Source organism: Lactuca virosa, chromosome 9 (assembly GCF_052849685.1).
Source record: "Lactuca virosa cultivar CGN04683 chromosome 9, Lactuca_virosa_CGN04683_v6, whole genome shotgun sequence".
Classification (NCBI taxonomy): domain Eukaryota; kingdom Viridiplantae; phylum Streptophyta; class Magnoliopsida; order Asterales; family Asteraceae; genus Lactuca; species Lactuca virosa.
Window position 1 is genome coordinate 62,806,372 of NC_136434.1, and position 22,103 is coordinate 62,828,474.

At 37.3% G+C, this 22,103-nt stretch overlaps 1 protein-coding gene across 3 annotated transcripts; it reads left to right on the forward strand.

Annotated features, from left to right (window-relative positions):
* Positions 1 to 257: 257 nt before the first annotated feature.
* Positions 258 to 20,538, forward strand: LOC145137638 (Acyl-CoA N-acyltransferases (NAT) superfamily protein). Of its 3 annotated transcripts, none has more exons than XM_079071768.1 (4): positions 258 to 903; positions 1,073 to 1,125; positions 1,314 to 1,481; positions 2,333 to 2,467. In XM_079071768.1, the coding sequence occupies exons 1-4, from the start codon at positions 520 to 522 to the stop codon at positions 2,427 to 2,429; spliced, it is 702 nt and encodes a 233-aa protein (XP_078927894.1). In that variant the 5' UTR covers positions 258 to 519; the 3' UTR covers positions 2,430 to 2,467. The 3 variants fall into 3 exon arrangements, with proteins under 3 accessions (XP_078927894.1, XP_078927895.1, XP_078927893.1); XM_079071769.1 differs by lacking the exon at positions 2,333 to 2,467 and adding an exon at positions 20,467 to 20,538 and having other exon boundaries at positions 264 to 903; XM_079071767.1 differs by having other exon boundaries at positions 297 to 903; positions 2,350 to 2,835.
* Positions 20,539 to 22,103: the final 1,565 nt, after the last annotated feature.

Sequence of the window (22,103 nt, forward strand, 5' to 3'; positions counted from 1 at the left end):
AAAGATTTTAGTGAAGTGTGTATGTAAGTGGTCGTAATGATTTACATTTGAAAGACACTTTATAGAATATATGCATTAAATTTTTTACATTATAAATAAAAATAACGTTTGTTTCGAGTTTCAAGCATCTGATATACTTGTTTCATTAACAAAATGTAGAAATCTGGTATATAAATTACAAATTTTTATCAGCAAAAATACATCTAAAATGTATACCATCTCTTTGAAGCTTGATTTTTTTATTAACTTATAAATCAAATACAGAAAGAGCAAACTCGTATATTAATAAAAAGATTCATGTACTTTTATAAAAAAAATCATTCTCAATAGTAAGTATACGTGTGATTTATATAAACAAAAAACCTTTTCTACAAACCCATGAATAAATACAGTGCAAAAATAATTATAACATGTGTAAAGCACAAACAAGAGAAAGACATTCAACAAATAGCAATCAAGCCATTAAAGACATGAAAAGAAAGAGAAGCTTCTGAATTGAGTAAAATCAAAGCCAAAACAATGGTTGTTTTACACCATTTAAACACCTTCACAATCTCCATGGAATTCTTCTCTCACTTCCCATGGAGTTTCACTCCAACCCCACCTTCAAGATTCAATATTTTTCACCCCAGATTCTTGTTTCTGCAGAAAGTCAGCAAAAGTCAGCACCTTTGCCATTGTTCTTCTGTATCATCTTCTAGTCAGCAACTTCAAGAACAGGTGGCTGATGGTGGCGATGGTGGTGGGAAGGGTCATTTTGGTAATTTAGTACAAGGGTATGGATGGAAAGTGAGGAAGATGGTTGAAGAGGATCATGAAATGAGGAGTGTGGCCAATATTCAAGCTGAGGCTTTTTATGAACCAGTTATTTTATTTAATGACGTGTTCTTCCAGTTCTTTCAGGTATGCTTTAAAGACTTATACTTTATGTAATACATGTTGTACGTTGTTCCGGGTCATTAGGTTTTTGGGTTCGTTGGTTTCAAACGGAAAAACAGAATCGATATCATAATCTGATTTGTATTCGAACAAAACAAAATTTGAACATTATTAATATTGTACCAAAATTCAGGCGGAGGTTCTTGCAGGACTACTTTACAGATTAAAAAATTCACCACCTGATAGGTGAGTTTTCTTTCACGTTTATATTTATATATATTTGTTTAAGATTCACCAACATGTCCATTTTACATGCTCAAATGATTATGAGTTTGAAGTGACAATGAACTAATTTAACCCTTAAAAGTCTAAAATGAAATTTTATCCGATTCACTAATCATATTTCATCAATTTCAATCGAATTTTGATGTTAGATACGCATGTTTGGTTGCTGAAACGATCACAAGTGAAATTGAGGATAGACAACAATTAGTAGGAGTCGTGGATGTAACGGTTTTCAGGGATGAATCAGTTCTTGGGTATCTATCCGGGGCAGATGAATATCTTTACGTGTCAGGAATAGCAGTGTTACGTGATTTCAGGTATGCAATAATCTCTAGTGCATACTTTATCACAAATATAATTGATTTAATGTATCATTTTAGAGCTATTTACTAAAATGATCGTATATTGTTTGATATGATATATACTTACGTGATCATCTTTTTTTTTTTTTTAAATCACAAAATAACCATCTAAATCGCTAAAAATCCCCGTAAAATTCGCAAACTTAATTTTTTTTCTAACACAAAACAAAACTTCGCTAACTTTAGCCGCAAAGTAGCGAATATAATCAAATTCACAAATACTCCCCAAGTAAAAAAAAAGGTGCGAATAAATATTTATGAAAAACTTAAGCAAATATAAGGTCTAGTCAAAATGACTAATGTGCATACTTTCCCGTTTCCAAAATTTAAGTTGCTGATTAAAATTCCATTAAAAGTACTTTTAAACATGGAAGCTGATCAAAAAAATAACATTTAATTGTCTTTGTTGAGATCTTACATCATACCCGTTTCAACCACATTTTCTTTTGTTGTTGTTCGTTAGAAATATTTAGCTTCGTGAAGTTTAAAAAATTCGAGTTTTTGAGTTTACACGCGAAATATTCGCCAAATTGAGTTTATTTGCTAATTCACAGCTAAAACTAGCGATAATTTTTAGCATAAAATGTTTTTCTTTGTCAAAAAGTAATTACCCTTGTGAACTCATGGGATGTTTTTAGCTATTTAGGTGGTCATTATGTAATATAATACAAAAGTATGGTCAGGTGAGTATATTTCACACCAATTATGATCATTTTAGTAAATAACTCATCATTTTCATACACCAAAACATGTTCACTAGATGTACCTTACATTTCACCAATGCATATTCACAAATATTTTACAAGACTTGGATTATTGATAGACGCAAAAAAGTTGCAAGTATATTGCTCAAGGCATGCGAAACGTTGGCTAATATTTGGGGATACAAGTATCTGGTGTTGAGAGCTTATGAAGATGATTGGGGTGCTCGTAAATTGTACACAAATGCAGGGTATAGAATGGTGTCAGGTGACCCTTTATGGACCTCAAGTTGGATAGGAAGGAGGCGACGAGTTCTTTTGATCAAACAATGTAACACAACATGAGAACAATACCTATATATCCTTGATCACTTTAATTTTTAAACCCTCCTTAAAATCTTCGATAATATGCTTTTCAAAGTTGAAATTATTAGTGCATATTATTTTGTATATTGCTTAGGGGCTGTTTGGCAGGATCTGAATTTTTAAGATCTGAAACTTTAAGAGGTCTGAATTTCTAAGAGGATCTGAATTTTTAACAAGCTGTTTGGTTGGAACCTCTAAATTGCTGTACTGAATAATGAAAATGACCATTTTACCCTTCTGTATTATTTTTTGCTAAATTCAATAATTCTATTTTATAAAATAATTTAACCAACTTCTTAAATAATTATACAAAAATATAAACACCATACAAAATCAAAACACCCTACAAAATCCAAATATAAACACCCTACAAAATCCAACACATATGAAAACACATACAACTATAGCAAACATGAGCTACACATAACTACATAATGCTATAATCGGAAGAACTCTATCACCAGACACCAGCATTACCATAACCAGAGTTCTCATATACACCACCATAGTCACCACCACCATAACTTCTCTTGAAGAACTCTATCAACAACATTTTCTTTGACAAATGAGATATATGCAATCACTTGAGAAGAATATTTCAAGTATGAAATGTTAATTTTAAATCAACAAAATTTGCAGTAGCACACAACAGGCTACAACTATGAAATCAACCTCCAAAACCAACTACATAAAACATGATCAGGGCAACATCTCCAACGGGAAATCGACCACCATGCTGTAACTTTGACTTTATTTGAATCCAATAAACCTTAACTTTGACTTTATTTGAATCCAAAAACCACATCAGATCAAAATTGAAATATAACCTAACAAGTACCAATCACTTTGATGAACAGGGGCTACAACATAAGGGGTAGGATCGACAAAATCAAGCTAAAAAAAATTAATGGGAGAACGACACCAATCGTGGCTAAAATTAATCTTTATCGAGTTTTAGGGAAAGAAATCTTGAATGCTTGTTTGGGATTGGGATTTGTGACAACCCGAAACTTTGTCCGTTTCCGTTACGCGAGTTTCGTAAATAAAATTTCGAATTTGTTAACTTTTCCGTCAAACTTTTTGATTTAGAAAATAAGCTAGTTATATTTAATTAAACTATTTACGAGTTGAAACCAAAAATCGCGCGGAAACCCGAATATCTCGAAAAATCAAGCATTTGCGGTCTAAATGAGATTGCGACCGTAAACGTGTTTACGGCCGTAAACTCGTTTACGACCGTAAACCTGTTTACGGTCAGTGAAGAGTGGACCCCCCACAACACCCCTATAAATACGATGCCTCCACCTTCATTAGAACATTTCTGGCCAAAAACTCTCTCCTTCTCTCTCTAAGAACCTTAACCGTAAACACTCAAAACGCCTTCAAACTTCGGAAATCATCGAGAAACCACGTTTGGAGTCACTTGGGAACGCCTGGAAACGATTATCTCTTCGAAATCAGCAATCATAACCATTTTTCTTGAGTTTACGGTCCACCTTCAAGAACCGTAAACCCTGTTCTTGAGTTTACGGTCCAACCTTCAGAAACCGTAAACTCTGTTCTTGAGTTTACGGTCCAAGCCTTCAGAAACCGTAAACTATGTTCTTGAGTTTACGGTCCAAGCCTTCAAGAACCGTAAAGTCCTCTTCGACCGTAAACACCTTTTAAGTGGTGTTTTTGACTGAAAACTCACCTTCTTCGATTCGATCAAGTCCCGGTAACATTCCTCAACCGAATTCAAGTGTACCTCTAACACGTTATCTAACGAAATCGCTAATTTAGATACATATACGTGTTTATTTGATAATAGGATTCCGTTAAGTGTCGCGTGCAACAACTCGAGGATCTTCATTCCAGTCAACGATTTCACAACAAGAACTGTGAGTTCATACCCCTACATTTTCCGTATTTTTTTAATGTGTTCAGGGGGGGAATACAAGCTAAACATAAATGTTTTCAAAACTTATGCAAATCTCATACTTTAACCCTTTTGTACTGTGTTGAGCATAAGGGACGTTTTCACAAAAATTTGCATAGTTTTCCGGACACACTATTCACTATTCATGCAAACTATAATCGGTATAGTTTGAGATTTTCTAAACATCACGAGTACAGAAACTTTCACTATTAAACATATACACGAAGACAGAAATAGTTTACAGTTACATCACCACTTTATCATGGTTTTTCATAACGGTAATTATCATTATATACGGTATACATACGGATTTTCACTACGGTAGAACGCTACTACACTACATGTAAACTAGATTGTACGATACTGTGAGGCGCTACTTCACTACTGTACCCTTAGGTGTACAGGGATAAATCCTACCACTGTATAACCAGAGTCTCCTGGAGGGAGAGCGTGAGATTTGTGAATAGATCTGTTCGGGACTGACAATCCCACATCTGGACTGCTAGCTACAGTTAGGCGGGCACGCCTGAGATGTACAAATGTCATTTAACTCGACGCCTGAAGAACGGTGGAAAGGTCTCTAGTCATATCAAACATGGTTATACGACTCACAATATGTATAAATCACCTTTACTTTACAACTTAACACTCTTCAACAGTTCTATTGTTACTAAATAGAACTGATACACACTACGTATTCTGGCTAAGGCCAGGGTTTTTCAAACAAAACCGATTATGCAATGGTTTCACATATAAAATACTTGCACTTCATGATTAGTTTTAGCTAGTCACATGAGGTAGTATTCTCGCATATCACTATAGTTTTCAGTAACGAACATTCATGGTTTTTATACGAAATCGATAACGCTACCCTTTTCACTAAAGAAAATATCGGATTTTCTTGGAAACATACAGATATTCATGGTTTATTACAGAACTGATAACACTACGTTTTCACTAAGGAAAATATTGGATTTTCTTGAAACTATTCAAATATTTTCCGAACTCATCAACTATTTTCACTACAAACCACCGCTTATGAACTCACCAGCTTTATGCTGATACTCTTTTAAACTGCTTGTATTCTCAGGAAATCAGTAGACAGGTGTCTGCTGGGTTTTTGAAGAGTTGAAGCAATAAGAGTTTAATGTTATATTCATACAAGTTATATGATGTAATTCAAACAAGTTTCAGAATTGATGTAAACATTTTTACTTAAGTATTCACTGTAATGGTTGTGTTGCTATGATTGCTGTTATTCATTGGTTGTGATGCTATACATGACGTCCTCCACCCCGGAACGTTTCCGCATCGGTTTCGGGGTGTGACAGATTGGTATCAAAGCCCTTGTTTATAGCGAACTAGTATACCGAACCTTACGTGGTATACAACTATAAACACTAAGGGGCCTAAGTGCTCTACGCTAAAAGTATACTTTCAAAATATAAAGTATTTTTATAAAAGTATACGAGCATGCACACATAACAAAATTCGTGTCGTTAGTAGAACAGAACAAAAGTATTTGGATGCTGGAACACTGCGGTTAAACCTGGGCAGTTATGTAATCATGTCTAGGGTGAATATAGCCTGATCAACTATATTCAGTTGAGACATGACCAACATGTGTTTGGGAGTGACTGTGGTGCTACAGCAGGCCTAAAACTTACCAAAATCATCTCACATAAAATACTATAGGAGTATTTTCGCTAGAATCAAACTCAGTATACAGATTCACTCTAAGTGTTGCTACCTCTCCTTCCTTAAGCGATAACTTACTTGTATTAGTAACCTTTCTGTGTTTATCGCTCGGTAGAATACTTTCATTATCAGGATGAGATATATTTTGTTTTTTTATATCTCGAGGACTTACCATCCTCTTCTTCCTGATTGTTTCTAGAACAAGATGCCTCCTCGACCAAGACCCACCAGAAGGAACGACGACACTCCGCCACCACCACCACCCCCTCAGTTCAACCCTGTCATGTTCCAGGCAGCAGTTACAGCTGCCGTGACTGCAGCAATGGCACAAGTGAACGCTGGTGGGACTGGAGGTGGAACCGACCCCCAGAGACAAGATGGAAGTCAGGGACATCAAAAAGAGTGTTCCTACAAGGTGAAGTTCGCCGCTTGCACCTTCACCGACAGAGCCTTGACCTGGTGGAATGGTCGGGTCAAAACCCTAACCCTGCCAGTGGCTAATGACATGGGTTGGGAAAGATTGAAGGAGCTCATGCTCGCTGAGTACTGCCCGAGGGGCGAAGTGCAAAAGTTGGAGCACGAACTCTGGAACTTGAAGATGAAGGGTTCTGACATCGCTGCCTACACCGCTAGATTCTGTGATCTGGTTCTCCTCTGTCCGGGAATGGTCACCTCGGAAAGCAAGAAAATTGAAAGGTACATCTGGGGACTGACACAACCAACAAAAGAAAATGTCTTGGCTGCGAGGCCGACCACATTTGAAAGCGCCAAGGATATGGCACAGACTCTGATCGGTCATGGAATCGATCTGGATGAAGTGGCAGTTGTCTCTGAACTACAAAAGGAAAGTGGTGGGAAGAAGAAGAAGTTTGGTAACAAACGAAAGGGTCAGTCTTCATAGGAGCCCTCCAAGAAACAACAAATAGTGGCAGTTCATGCTGTTACTGCTCCTGCTGCTGCTCCCACTGCTGTTCCAACCACCTAATCTCCTACCGGCGGTTATGCTGGAAAACTACCCCTGTGCAATAAATGTAACTTCCACCATCACGGACTCTGCCGTGAGTTGAGTTGCAACAGCTGTGGAAAGAAAGGACACACAGCTCGATACTGCAAGACACCAGCTCAACCAACCAACCAGGCTCCGGGAGCGGGCGCTGGTCAAACTTGTTATGGATGTGGAGAGGCTGGGCACTTAAGGAGAAACTGCCCCAAGGCAACAACTGGTGGCAATGCAGGGAGAGTTCTAGTGATGGGCCAGGAGGAAGCAGTTGCTGATCCTACCGTTGTTACGGGTACGTTCCTCCTTGACAACTCTTATGCATGCATTCTCTTCGATTCTGGTGCGGAGAGGAGTTTTGTTAGTCATACATTCAAACATCTAATCAAATGTAAATCCCAACCTCTAACCGAAACATTTACCGTCGAGATGGCTAACGGAAAGAAGGAGAGCACTAACGACATATTCATAGGCTGTACTCTTACCCTAGACAATTATTCTTTTCCTATCAATCTTATGCCTGTGTCCATCAAGAGTTTCGATGTCATTATCGGCATGGATTGGTTGAGTCCCAATCATGCTGATATTCTTTGCTTCGAGAAGGCTATCCGTCTCAATCTTCCCTCTGGCGAAGCTCTCATGATTTAAGGAGATAAACCTAGCTCGAACCTCCGAATCATTTCATGTATCAAAGCTCGGAAGTATCTGCGAAAGGAGTGCCATGCATTTCTAGCTCACGTTTTAGACATGACGCAAGGAGTTAGAGACCTCGAGAGCATCCCCGAAGTCTGTAACTTTCCTAATATTTTTCCCGAAGATCTCCCAGGAATCCCTCCCGAGCGCCAATTCGAGTTTTGTATCGACTTAATCCCCGGAGCTACTCCTGTAGCTAAATCCCCTTACCGTTTAGCACCAGCGGAAATGCTAGAATTATCCACTCAGCTCAATGAGCTGATCAGTAAGGGATTCATAAGGCCGAGTTCCTCACCCTGGGGAGCTCCGATATTATTCGTGAAAAAGAAAGATGGATCCTTTCGGATGTGCATTGACTACCGAGAGATGAATAAGCTGACCATCAAGAACCGATATCCCTTACCCAGAATCGACGATCTCTTCGACCAACTTCAGGGAGCCAGTTATTTCTCAAAGATAGATCTAAGATCATGGTACCATCAGTTGCGAGTTCATGAGAATGATGTGCCCAAAACAGCATTCCGAACTCGCTATGGACACTACGAGTTTGTAGTAATGCCCTTTGGTCTAACCAACGCACCAGCAGTATTCATGGACCTGATGAATCGGGTGTGCCGCCCTTTCTTAGACAAGTTCGTGATTGTGTTCATCGACGATATACTTGTCTATTCGCGGAGTGAGAATGATCATAAACATCACTTAAGGCATGTGTTGGAAACATTAAGGGCAGAAAAGCTATACGCGAAATTCTCGAAGTGCGAATTCTGGATCAGGAAGGTGAATTTCCTTGGACACGTGATTAGCAAGGAAGGAATACACATGGACCCTTCCAAGATCAAGGTGATTGAGAACTGGTCTGCACCAAAGACACCCACAGAAATCTGGCAATTCTTGGGTCTCGCGGGCTATTATCGCAGGTTCATCCAAAACTTCTCCAGAATTGCTAAGCCCTTAACTACCCTGACCCAGAAGGGGGTAACCTTCAGTTGGGAAGCCAAGCAAGACACTGCATTTCAAACATTGAAGTGGGCCCTATGCAGCGCACCTATCTTGTGTTGGGTTTTGAGCATTCTAACACTCTTATGGTGTACATGCAACCCTATAAACCTTGGATCTATGTTTTCTCTATTATACATGAAAATATTAACTATTCCAAGGTTTCATCCTAACTAGCATATTATGAAGCACCTATACTACAAAGTTCTAGTTAGATGACATACCTTTTGATGTAGCTTGATGTCTTCAAGCTTTAAGAGCTTAGCCCCAATAGTGTGGAAGCCTCAAATGGAATCACAAATCACCAAAACACCTTGGAAGAACTTGAGAGAATATGCATGCACACTAAAATCGGCCCACTCTTATTTTCACACACTTGTCCCAATTTTGTGAGCCAATGACCCCTTTATATATTATGGAGGATTAGCGTTACATCCATGTAAACCCTAATACCCATGACCTTTCATTTACATAGGATCCATGGGTTAAAAGCTCCATGGACCATCAATGAAGGCTTAGCCCAACCTAAATGAACTTGGCCCATTCCATATATATAAGAGTCCATATTTAATTAGTTCTTTTTGATCACTTAATTAATTCTAAATTAATTCTTGATCAATACTAATTAAATAATATGATTCCATATTAATATATTAGAACTTATAATATATTAATATAAATTATAAATATACTATTCTCAAAAGACTATCCATATAAATTGTGCCGGTGAAGTGCAACCCAAATGGACCATGCCAGGTCGGGTCAAGTACATACCAAATATAGTTATGGACTTAGACATTAATCCAACAGTCTCCCACTTGGATAAGTCTAAAACTATTATTGAGTATGACTTCAAAACCTAACTGGCAATCGTAGCTCTTAAAGCCGTTGTCGAACTCTGACCTTGCCGATGAACTCTGACCTTTGTCAATGACTTGTCCATTAGATAAGGGATCATATATTCCTCCATTCTAGATATCATATGGACTGAGACATGGATTATCAATCATTCTCTCTGTCCATTTGTTGTTTCCCGATTTCCGATTTATGATGACTGACTGATTGAACAAATCAAATTAGTCCTGGCTTGGCCAAGCACTCACATGTGTCATCGCTAAATCATCGAGGGGCCCACATATATCGCTTTTATCCCGAAGGTAAAAGGAATGGATAAACTTCGACTCATATGGCTTGTTCTACTACTTGTTGAATCATACACAAAGGCACGTTTTATAACATCGAGTTACCAAATGCGTTTTCGTGCAATCAATGTATAACCAACTCATAGTAAAAACTCATATCTCTAGGTTTGAAGGATATAAGATATTATCGTCTCATGATCACTCGTGATAAAATCCATGAAGTGATTCAAATGAGCGCGGGTTGAATCCAATACTCAGAACTTATGAGCACTCATGAGTGTTGTAGCACCACTTTGTCCACCAACTTGGACCTCTACAAACCAACCCATGACAGTCTTGATTCATATCTACTTCCAACATATGGCCGACTGTGGATGGTTTGAATAACTTAATCATTCAGGAAGAGCGACTTAGTTATTGTGGAAGTCAAAACATGCAAAGTGAAACACAAGAATAAATGAATCAAATATGGTATCAAACCCTATGAATATAAATAAACACTTTTATTTATCACCATACTGATTACTCATTATTCATTGTTTCGGTTTTATCAACTTTGTACTTGAATTAAAAACACTAGTTGTCCCATGCTCCAAGCATGTACACTATGTTTTTCTTAAACAATAGCTTTGCCATACACCAAGTATGCACTCTATGTTTGTCTATGATCCTTACTTTGTGAAATAAACCAATTGAACATAATTTCAATGATTCTAATTTCACACTCCCAAATCCTTATCGAAAAATGTGAGAATTTCAAATTCCTATCATTTATCGAAATCTGTTTAGATTTTAAACTTATATGCACTGACCCTCCTGTAATGAATATGTACAAAGTCACAAAGACTTGTCAACAGTCATTATAAGGTATTCCAATGGAGATCAACTCCATGGAAACTAAATCTCATATTCAAAGTACATTGCTTTGGACATGCTTCTTGCATTAAGTTTTCTAATCTTACACAGATAACTTCCACCTATGGAGACAACTCCATATTCTCATTTTGACTATCACTTCTGAACAAGAGATGCCTCAAAATTAGCACTATACTTCCAACTGTCCCTGAGCAACCAATCTTTGGTAAACCTCAGATTGTCCTCGACAATTGCTTAATCATTTTAGTCATATCCAATTCTAGACCTTTTCCCTTCTTAATGCCTCTGGGCATTTGGAAAAATTTAGAAATGACAAATATTATAGCACATGCAATCGATCCTGTACCCAAAGCAAATGGTACACGATTCATGATGACTCACATAAAGACATGATTCTAGACCAGTCTTTTGCTACAATATTTTTATTTGCCATGTTTTCAAAATTTGACTATGAAGAGGGATGCCGTAATCATAATCGAATTTTGAGAACGCAATATATAGAATTTCCTTAAGTTGAACCAATCCAACATGAAATTCATATATATATATTCTTGATTAAAGATGATTAAGGTCTCAATCTAAGCCTTTAGAACTGAAATGAAGTATATCCTCTCCCTTAATTATAGCAAAACAACTTTTTCAATCCCTGCAGCCTCACGAATTGAAACTTTTGTTTTCTATAATTAACATTGCTAACTTGCAACACTAACAATAATTATCATGCTCCCACTAACATGATGATTATTAGCATAACACTTATGCTCCCACTAGCTTTGACATGTACTCAGAAATCAGTTGGACTTCTAGAAATCAATACTTTATTGACTTTCTTACCAAAGTTCAGATTTCTGATACGAGATGCTTTGATAAAACTTTATCAAAATCATACACCTTTCCTTAGATAGCATGCATGTGTGTCTAAACATTTTCAGAACTATGAAAAGGGATGCCGTAATCATAGTCTCAATTATTTAGACCTTTTGCCATCTACTTCAAATCTACTTGGTGGAAGTGTTTCCTCACCATCATTTTCATGAATCGGAGAGAAACCTTATGACCCTTAGATTTTATGGTGTATGTGTTCTTATCCATGTGAATCGTCAAAACCATAGTCACAAGAAAAGGATAATGACAAATCCAAACTCATATGGACTGAACTTATGCAATCTTAACTTCTTGCCACCTGGCAGTACAGGGCCTGCCATTGCTTCCAAGTTGTTATGCAACCAATTGAGAACTTTCAGAACTCCTATGCAAAGCCAACTTTAACTGGAATGGCCATAGAATATGTCAACACGATAGGTTATAAACCTCAAGTCGTGTGCTAGTGAAGAACCTCAGGTTTTATTCTTGATTAGTTCTTGAAATTCTTTTTAGGATCTTTAAGACTCCCACTATCCTCTTGACATATAAGACTATCTTGCCAAATATTCAAGAGATAGTGTGGATTCTTTATCAAGACAAACACTTCACACAATTGGCCTTAGTTGATCTTTGTTTTATCCAAAACATCACAACTTACCAATTTCAAATGTACAAGAGTAGGACACTTTTACTCTTACATTTGACAAGTGTTTTAAACCTTTCTTTAAGATATGTCACTCAAGTTACAATCTTGGAGTATAACTCTAAGAATTGTTTTGGAACGAAGTATGACTCATCTTCCTGATCTAACCATTTCAACAATTCATGACTCCTCTTCTTAGTCATAAGAATGAACTAAGATGACCTTTAGAGGACTAATTGTGATATGATTTCTAAATCATTAAGATGATCACAAACATGATACTAAAGTACTCTCCCATCTTTTCAGATTTGAGAAACTTTTATCTTTCAGCCTAATTTGATTCTTCCCATTCGTTCTGCCATACATTGAGACTTTTCCAATGTTTCAGAATTATACTTAAACTTGTAAGTATAACCATATTTACTAAACTTTATTAAATCAAATAGTCTTAACGAGCTTTGTGGTGGACATGACCAGTGCACAAGAATGTGTACTCGATCCCTTTAGTCCTTCACTTGACTCACACATCCATGTGAACAAGTAATTAGTCTTGATTTTCCAATGCTTGAAAGTTCTCATTCATCATACTATTCAACTTGCATGATTCCAAGTTTCGGTCCAATTGAAACTTGGGTGATGAGGAACTTTCCTGATTTGGTAAATTTAGACACTACCACAAATGAAAGAATCAAATCCATTTTCCAATATTGTTGTCAGTGGAATCATATAAGCAATAATTTTTCCACAAATGCCATTGTAAGGATACTTCAAATAAACAAAATTAAACAATTTTCTTTTATTTTAAAACTTTGCGGAAAAACTTATCCTTACAATCCACATGGAAAATTGTTGTTATCTATTCCTTAGCAATATATCATAACTTCTTAAGCAACTGCTCAAAATTCTGATGCGATCGAAATCCACCTTCGCGATCAGAATCAACATATACTTCCTTTAAGATTTCTCTCTATTCTTTGATTCTTAAAACATCAACATGTGACCCAGTCACATCATGTAATGAGGATCTCAGAATAGAACTTAACAGAGTTAGATAATGGGCTCTACCTGATGTAGAGTCAAACTTATTGACTTTAACATCCTTAGGTAAATTTGGCAGCTTTGCAATCAACGCCCCTTCCTTTGGCAAAATAAACATATGGACCCTTTGGTAATGGGACTATCTCAGACTTAGCCTTTCTCTTTACCATTTGGTCAACCGGGTTGACTATGGCCAATCCCTTTCCATTGGGAAGAGAATGCTTTTTCTGGATTTCCAGTGTCACCATTGTCACTGTCCATAAAGTTTTTGGGAAGTTGATCTTCTAATCAAATTTTCTTTACTATCGTTCCAAATCATTGCTGATTCAGCAGCACCAAGCAAATAGATATGATCATTAAGATTCATGTCATAGTCTGTTTCATAGTAGTCCCAAAGGAACTCACTATGTGACTTATAAAGTGATTGAACATCCAACTTTCTCAAGACTTTGACACCCAACTCTCCCGGCTTGTCAATATGTGACTTCATATCTAAGATGTGATCACATATAGACCTTGCTTGCCATTAGGGCTTGAGTGACCTTCAACTTGTGGGTTAGGGAGAATAATTGGAGGAGGTGGACGAAGAGAAGTATGACTTCCATGAGCCAAACTCGGGAAGTCATATTCATTAGGAAAGCTTGGTTTGGGAAGATCATTGTTGTCTAAACCAGACATCAACAATGGGAGAAATTCACGTAAAGTTGATTTAAGTCCTTAATATAACACCCAATATGATATATTAAGGCTAGGACCCAACAAACTATTTTATAACTTGGAAGAGGGATGCCGTAATCCAAGCTATAAAATATTTGAAGGTAGGTGAATGACGATTCACTAATTTCCACCAAGATAAACGAAATGTATTATTAGGTTTTAATTGGTTTTGAAACTCCTAGATTCTTTTGAGATTCATTGAACTTTTCAATGGCATGTTTCAATCTCGAGTGTGCCCTTCAGGTTTTGTGACTGGGATGCCGAGGATCATAAAACAAGGTGTGAAGTAACCATGCAAATATACTCGGTACCCTTAATATTTACCCCTCAATCGATGTGCCGGTTAACCACACACGCTCCAACGATACTATGATAAACATTAAGTTACCCTTTGCCTACCTTGTTAAGTCCAGGTTAGTGTGCCGGTTAACCACACACGCTCCACTAACAACTTAAACAAAGTGCAAAGTGTAATTTCATGGATTAGCACCTTATTCACATTTTCCTAAGTAACTAAGATTGGGAATTTATAAGTGTTTAGTTACTTAGTATTTATCATTATACTTATAATGAAGGGATAATTATAGTCCTTGTCCTACCCGTTCGGCTAACGACCCTCCACCGGTCAAGGAAGCGGTGGGTGAGAGTAGACACCCATTAAACTGCCATTTTATAGGCAGTAACCTTATACCCCCCTTATAGACCGGCTTCGTGAATGAGGCCTACTATTGGTAAGACGACTTGCTCTTATACATATAATATATTAAACTTTTAATATTATAATAGTATAATGGTGTATTTTAGACATTTAAAATACTTGGTGGTTTAATCTATTAATTAAACTAAACTTTTAATTTAATTAAACTCAAACCATATCTTTATTTATGGATTTAATAACACTCTTTTAATTAAACGCTTTAATTAACTATTAATAAAGTCCATAAGAGTTAATTTGAATTATTCAATAAAACATCATAATTCCAATTATTAAATTCAAAATTAAAACCATTTAATTAATTGTTAAAGTTATGAACCCAAGAGTTTTAGAATTCAATTCTTTTTTTTTCATAAAAAGCTTTTTCCAAATTCCAAAACTTGAGGGCAAGTTTTGTAACTCTTGAAAACCTTTGGATTCCATAACTTATGGAGTTAAATACTTGTTTTATGATGAAACTTTTCATGTTCCATAACTTAAGAACAAGTTATGAAATTCTTTAAAACATTAACTCCAAATTTTGTAACTCCATAAAAACTTTAAATCAATTTTTCTTTAAAAAAAAACTTTCATATCCATAACTTATGGAGGTTTCAAAACACTTAAGATCACAACTTTAAAAAAAACTTTTGAGCTCCAAAATTTTATGACAAAATTTGTAACTCCTTAAAACATTTAGATCAAACGTTTAAAACTAATAAAATAATCATATCATTTTATCTTTTATTAAATTTGACCTAATTCAACTCATATAGCAAATGATTCAAATTTTATAAATAATTAGTTTTTTCAAAAAACAAGTAATTATCTTAAAATTTGACAAACGTCATGTTTTTTTTTCCTTTTTTTTCCAACTTAAAAATAAAACATTTGCATCAATATAACAGAAAACAACCCATGGCTCTGATACCACTGTTGGGTTTTGAGCATTCTAACACTCTTATGGTGTACATGCAACCCTATAAACCTTGGATCTATGTTTTCTCTATTATACATGCAAATATTAACTATTCCAAGGTTTCATCCTAACTAGCATATTATGAAGCACCTATACTACAAAGTTCTAGTTAGATGACATACCTTTTGATGTAGCTTGATGTCTTCAAGCTTTAAGAGCTTAGCCCCAATAGTGTGGAAGCCTCAAATGGAATCACAATTCACCAAAACACCTTGGAAGAACTTGAGAGAATATGCATGCACACTAAAATCGGCCCACTCTTATTTTCACACACTTGTCCCAATTTTGTGAGCCAAGGACCCCTTTATATATTATGGAGGATTAGGGTTACATCCATGTAAACCCTAATACCCATGACCTTTCATTTACATAGGATCCATGGGTTAAAAGCTCCATGGACCATCCATGAAAGCTTAGCCCAACCTAAATGAACTTGGCCCATTCCATATATATAAGAGTCCATATGTAATTAGTTCTTTTTGATCACTTAATTAATTCTAAATTAATTATTGATCAATACTAATTAAATAATATGATTCCATATTAATATATTAGAACTTATAATATATTAATATAAATCATAAATATACTATTCTCAAAAGACTATCCATATAAATTGTGCCGGTGAAGTGCAACCCAAATGGACCATGCCAGGTCGGGTCAAGTACATACCAAATATAGTTATGGACTTAGACATTAATCCAACATCTTGTCCCTGCCCGAAGGGACAGAAGACTTCGTGGTCTACTGTGATGCATCCAATCAGGGCCTAGGGTGTGTGCTCATCCAGAGAGGAAATGTCATCGCCTATGCCTCGAGGCAGTTGAAAACACACGAAGTCAATTACACAACTCATGATTTAGAGTTGGGAGCAGTGGTCTTTGCGTTAAAGATCTGGAGACACTATCTCTATGGAACCAAGTGCACTATCTTCACCGACCATAAGAGCTTGCAACATATTTTCGATCAAAAAGAGTTAAACATGAGACAACGGCGATGGGTAGAGTTACTCAGTGACTACAAATGCGAAATTCGCTATCATCCCGGAAAGGCCAATGTGGTAGCAAATGCCCTCAGTCGAAAGGAGTATTCAGGAAGTAAGGTGAAGGCACTAACAATGACCATCCATTCCCATTTAACCGCGCAAATCAGAGAGGCTCAGCTGGAAGCCTTAAAACCTGAGAACGTGGCAAATGAGTCACTGCGAGGAATGGACAAGAACTTGCAGGTCAAAGGAGACGGAGCGTACTATTTCATGAACCGGATCTGGACCCCAAAGTTCGGCGGGTACAGAGAGGTTGTCATGAATGAGGCTCACAAGACGAAATACTCCGTTCACCCAGGTTCGGATAAGATGTACTTGGATCTCAAACAGCTCTATTGGTGGCCAAACATGAAAGCATGGATCGTTACCTTCGTGGGCAAGTGCCTGACTTGCGCCAAGGTGAAGGTCGAATATCAGAAGCCCTCAGGTCTACTTCAACAGCCGAAAATACCTGAGTGGAAGTGGGAAAGGATAACCATGGATTTTATCACCAAGTTACCCAGATCTCCGAGTGAGCACGATGCCATCTGGGTAATTGTCGATCGATTAACGAAGTCCGCCCACTTCCTGCCAATCAAAGAAAACTTCAAGATGGAGAGACTCACCCGGATCTACATTCAAGAGATAGTTCGCCTTCATGGTGTACCTGCATCCATTATCTCCGATCGAGATAGCAGGTTTACCTCGAGATTCTGACAATCACTACAGAAGGCTCTTGGAACTAATTTGGATATGAGCACGGCTTATCATCCGCAGACTGATGGACAGAGTGAGAGAACAATTCAGACCTTGGAAGACATGTTGAGAGCCTGCGTCATCGATTTCGGTGCGTCATGGGACACTCATCTTCCTTTGGTTGAATTTTCCTACAACAACAACTACCATACCAGCATCAAGGCTGCGCCGTTTGAAGCCCTCTATGGCCGTAAGTGCAGATCCCCTCTGTGCTGGGCTGAAGTGGGTGACACGCAGCTAGCCAGGGGTCAAGCCCCGACAGTACTCTCACTAGTCCTGAGATCATCCGAGAAACAACTGAGAAAATTATACAAATCCGAGAACGACTGAAAGCCTCACGAGATAGACAAAAGAGCTACACCGATAAGAGACGAAAACCCTTGGAGTTCCAGGTTGGTGACCACGTCCTTCTAAAGGTCTCACCCTGGAAAGGCATGATACGTTTTGGGAAACGTGGAAAGCTAAACCCAAGGTACATTGGACCGTTCGAAATCCTTGCTAGGATCGGTCCCGTGGCATACAAACTTCAGTTACCCCGAGAGCTCAGCAACATCCACCCTGTCTTCCACGTGTCGAACCTAAAGAAGTGTCTGTCCGATGAGACACTTGCGATTCCTCTCGACGAGATTGAAATCAACGAGAACCTCAACTTCGTGGAAGGACCTGTCGAAATCATGGATCGGGAAGTCAAACGAACGAAACAAAGTCGCATCCCGATAGTGAAGGTTCGCTGGAATGCCAAGCGGGGACCTGAATTCACTTGGGAGCGCGAAGATCAGATGAAACAGAAATATCCGCATCTCTTTCCTAATCCATGATTTGTATCCAATGTTCGAATTTCGGGACGAAATTCCCTCTAACGGGGGGATGATGTGACAACCCGAAACTTTGTCTGTTTCCGTTACACAGGTTTCGTTAATAAAATTTCGAATTTGTTAACTTTTCCGTCAAATTTTTGGTTTAGAAAATAATCTAGTTATATTTAATTAAACTATTTACGAGTTGGAACCAAAAATCGCGCGGAAACCCGAATATCTCGAAAAATCAAGCATTTGCGGTCTAAATGAGATTACGACCGTAAACGTGTTTACGGCCGTAAACTCGTTTACGACCGTAAACCTGTTTACGGTCAGTGAAGAGTGGACCCCCACAACACCCCTATAAATACGATGCCTCCACCTTCATTAGAACATTTCTGGCCAAAAACTCTCTCCTTCTGTCTCTAAGAACCTTAACCGTAAACACTCAAAACACCTTCAAACTTCGGAAATCATCGAGAAACCACGTTTGGAGTCACTTGGGAACGCCTGGAAACGATTATCTCTTCGAAATCAGCAATCATAACCATTTTTCTTGAGTTTACGGTCCACCTTCAAGAACCGTAAACCCTGTTCTTGAGTTTACGGTCCAACCTTCAGAAACCGTAAACTCTGTTCTTGAGTTTATGGTCCAAGCCTTCAAGAACCGTAAACTCCTCTTCGACCGTAAACACCTTTTAAGTGGTGTTTTTGACTGAAAACTCACCTTCTTCGATTCGATCAAGTCCCGGTAATATTCCTCAACCGAATTCAAGTGTACCTCTAACACGTTATCTAACGAAATCGCTAATTTAGATACATATACATATTTATTTAATAATAGGATTCCGTTAAGTGTCGCGTGCAACAACTCGAGGATCTTCATTTCAGTCAACGATTTCACAACAAGAACTGTGAGTTCATACCCCTACATTTTCCGTATTTTTTTAATGTGTCCAGGGGGGAATACAAGCTAAACATAAATGTTTTCAAAACTTATGCAAATCTCATACTTTAACCCTTTTGTACTGTGTTGAGCATAAGGAACGTTTTCACAAAAATTTACATAGTTTTCCGGACACACTATTCACTATTCATGCAAACTATAATCGGTATAGTTTGGGATTTTCTAAACATCACGAGTACAGAAACTTTCACTATTAAACATATGCACGAAGACATAAATAGTTTACAGTTACATCACCACTTTATCATGGTTTTTCATAACGATAATTGTCATTATATACGGTATACATACAGATTTTCACTACGGTAGAACGCTACTACACTACATGTAAACTAGATTGTACGATACTGTGAGGCGCTACTTCACTACTGTACCCTTAGGTGTACAGGGATAAATCCTACCACTGTATAACCAGAGTCTCCTGGAGGGAGAGCGTGCGATTTGTGAATAGATCTATTCGGGACTGACAATCCCACATCTGGACTGCTAGCTACAGTTAGGCGGGCACGCCTGAGATGTACAAATGTCATTTAACTCGACGCCTGAAGAACGTTGGAAAGGTCTCTAGTCATATCAAGCATGGTTATACGACTCACAATATGTATAAATCACCTTTACTTTACAACTTAACACTCTTCAACAGTTCTATTTTTACTAAATAGAACTGATACACACTACGTATTCTGGCTAAGGCCAGGGTTTTTCAAACAGAACCGATTATGCAATGGTTTCACATATAAAATACTTGCACTTCATGATTAGTTTTAGCTAGTCACATGAGGTAGTATTCTCGCATATCACTATAGTTTTCAGTAACGAACATTCATGGTTTTTATACGAAATCGATAACGCTACCCTTTTCATTAAAGAAAATATCGGATTTTCTTGGAAACATACAGATATTCATGGTTTATTACAGAACTGATAACACTACGTTTTCACTAAGGAAAATATTGGATTTTCTTGAAACTATTCAAATATTTTCCGAACTCATCAACGATTTTCACTACAAACCACCGCTTATGAACTCACCAGCTTTATGCTGATACTCTTTTAAACTGGTTGTATTCTCAGGAAATCAGTAGACAGGTTCCTGCTGGGTTTTTGAAGAGTTGAAGCAATAAGAGTTTAATGTTATATTCATACAAGTTATATGATGTAATTCAAACAAGTTTCAGAATTGATGTAAACATTTTTACTTCAGTATTCACTGTAATGGTTGTGTTGCTATGATTGCTGTTATTCATTGGTTGTGATGCTATAGATGTCGTCCTCCACCCCGGAACGTTTCCGCCATCGGTTTCGGGGTGTGACAGGATTGAACCAGAATAATTGAGTTTTAGGGAAAAAAACTTACCAAGAGTTGTATTGTCGATGTGGGACCTAGAGGGATTCGCTTCAGGTGGCGATGGCGGCACTGGCGAAGGAGCCGGTTTACTGACCGGAGATGGAGTGGGTGAGGGAACGTCGTATGTATTGAAATAGAAGAGGGAAAGTGGGTTTGAAATAGCAAAGGGCAAACCTACAGAAGATGCCGGAGGCGATGCAGCTGGAGCTGGAGCCGGAGACGAAGGCGCCACAGGCGAAGCCGAAGGCGGCGACAGTAGATGGGATTGGAGCTGATGCAGATCGGAGTGGAGGAGAGGCGTCGTTGATGGTTGGGATGGAAAAAAAGGCTGTGTTGTGAAATAGAAGAGAATACGTGGTGGGCAAAACAGTAACCACGCGTGTCTTTATTTTTTCAGATACAATCACATGTCTGAGAAATTAAGAGGTGTTTTTTAATTTAAGAGACAAAAAATAAGATGCTATCAAACATTCTACATCTGAATTTTTAAGAGATTGCCTCTTAATTTTTCAATTAAGAGGTAAACAAACAACCCCTTAGCCTATTTGTACATCTTTATATCGACCAGTTAGTCAGAACCATGTCTCATTGTAATCGATATATATTCTCAATTATGCTAATAAAATCATTCATAAAGAATACCTATCCTTATATGGTATCGAAGATCTAATCATCTCTCTATTAGTGTATATTAGTTTGCATATTACTTAGCCCACTTATGCAGCTTTGTATAGCCCAGTTAGTCAGGCCCATGTCTCATTATAACATGTATTATATATATATTCTCAATTATGCTAATGAAATCATTCATGGGAAAATACCTTAGCCTAATAGAAATGTTCTACTCTATCTCTGTTAGTGTATTATTTTGGAACCAAATGATGACAAAACCAACACTTTTTTTTGCTAAATTTATCAATAATTTTTTTTATTTTAACAGGTTGATAGGTTCAATAAAAATTTCCACATTAAAAACATAACCATGCGCAACTGATGAATAAACTCTAGGTGCAACAAACATCAAATGTGGTTTAAAATAAAACTTAGCAAAATAAGTTTCTAATAAATTTTGTAGGTGAGTTAGTTGTTAATAATCAATAGAAGTTTAAGCAAAAAAGGTATCCTATTTTTTGTTTTTATATTATTGTGATGATGAACAATGACAAAATTAATATTATATGTATACGATTCAAATAATTATATGCAGAAAGGCCAAAAAACGAAGGTACCAACTCCTCAATTGTAGCCATCGACTCGGCACTTATGGACCCACACGTGACATCAATAATTTAAATAGTTTCAATTTGGACTCGTTTGTTAAAAAATAAATAAAATTGTTTTTATTTTGGATCTTTCATTAAAA

Bases quoted from the DNA above. Each gene is read 5' to 3' on its own strand.
- LOC145137638 (XM_079071767.1), top strand. From the start codon at position 520: ATGGTTGTTTTACACCATTTAAACACCTTCACAATCTCCATGGAATTC. The intron at 1,126-1,313 runs GTGAGTTTTCTT...TTTTGATGTTAG, and splicing joins AAAAATTCACCACCTGATAG to ATACGCATGTTTGGTTGCTG. The intron at 1,482-2,349 runs GTATGCAATAAT...GATTATTGATAG, and splicing joins GCAGTGTTACGTGATTTCAG to ACGCAAAAAAGTTGCAAGTA.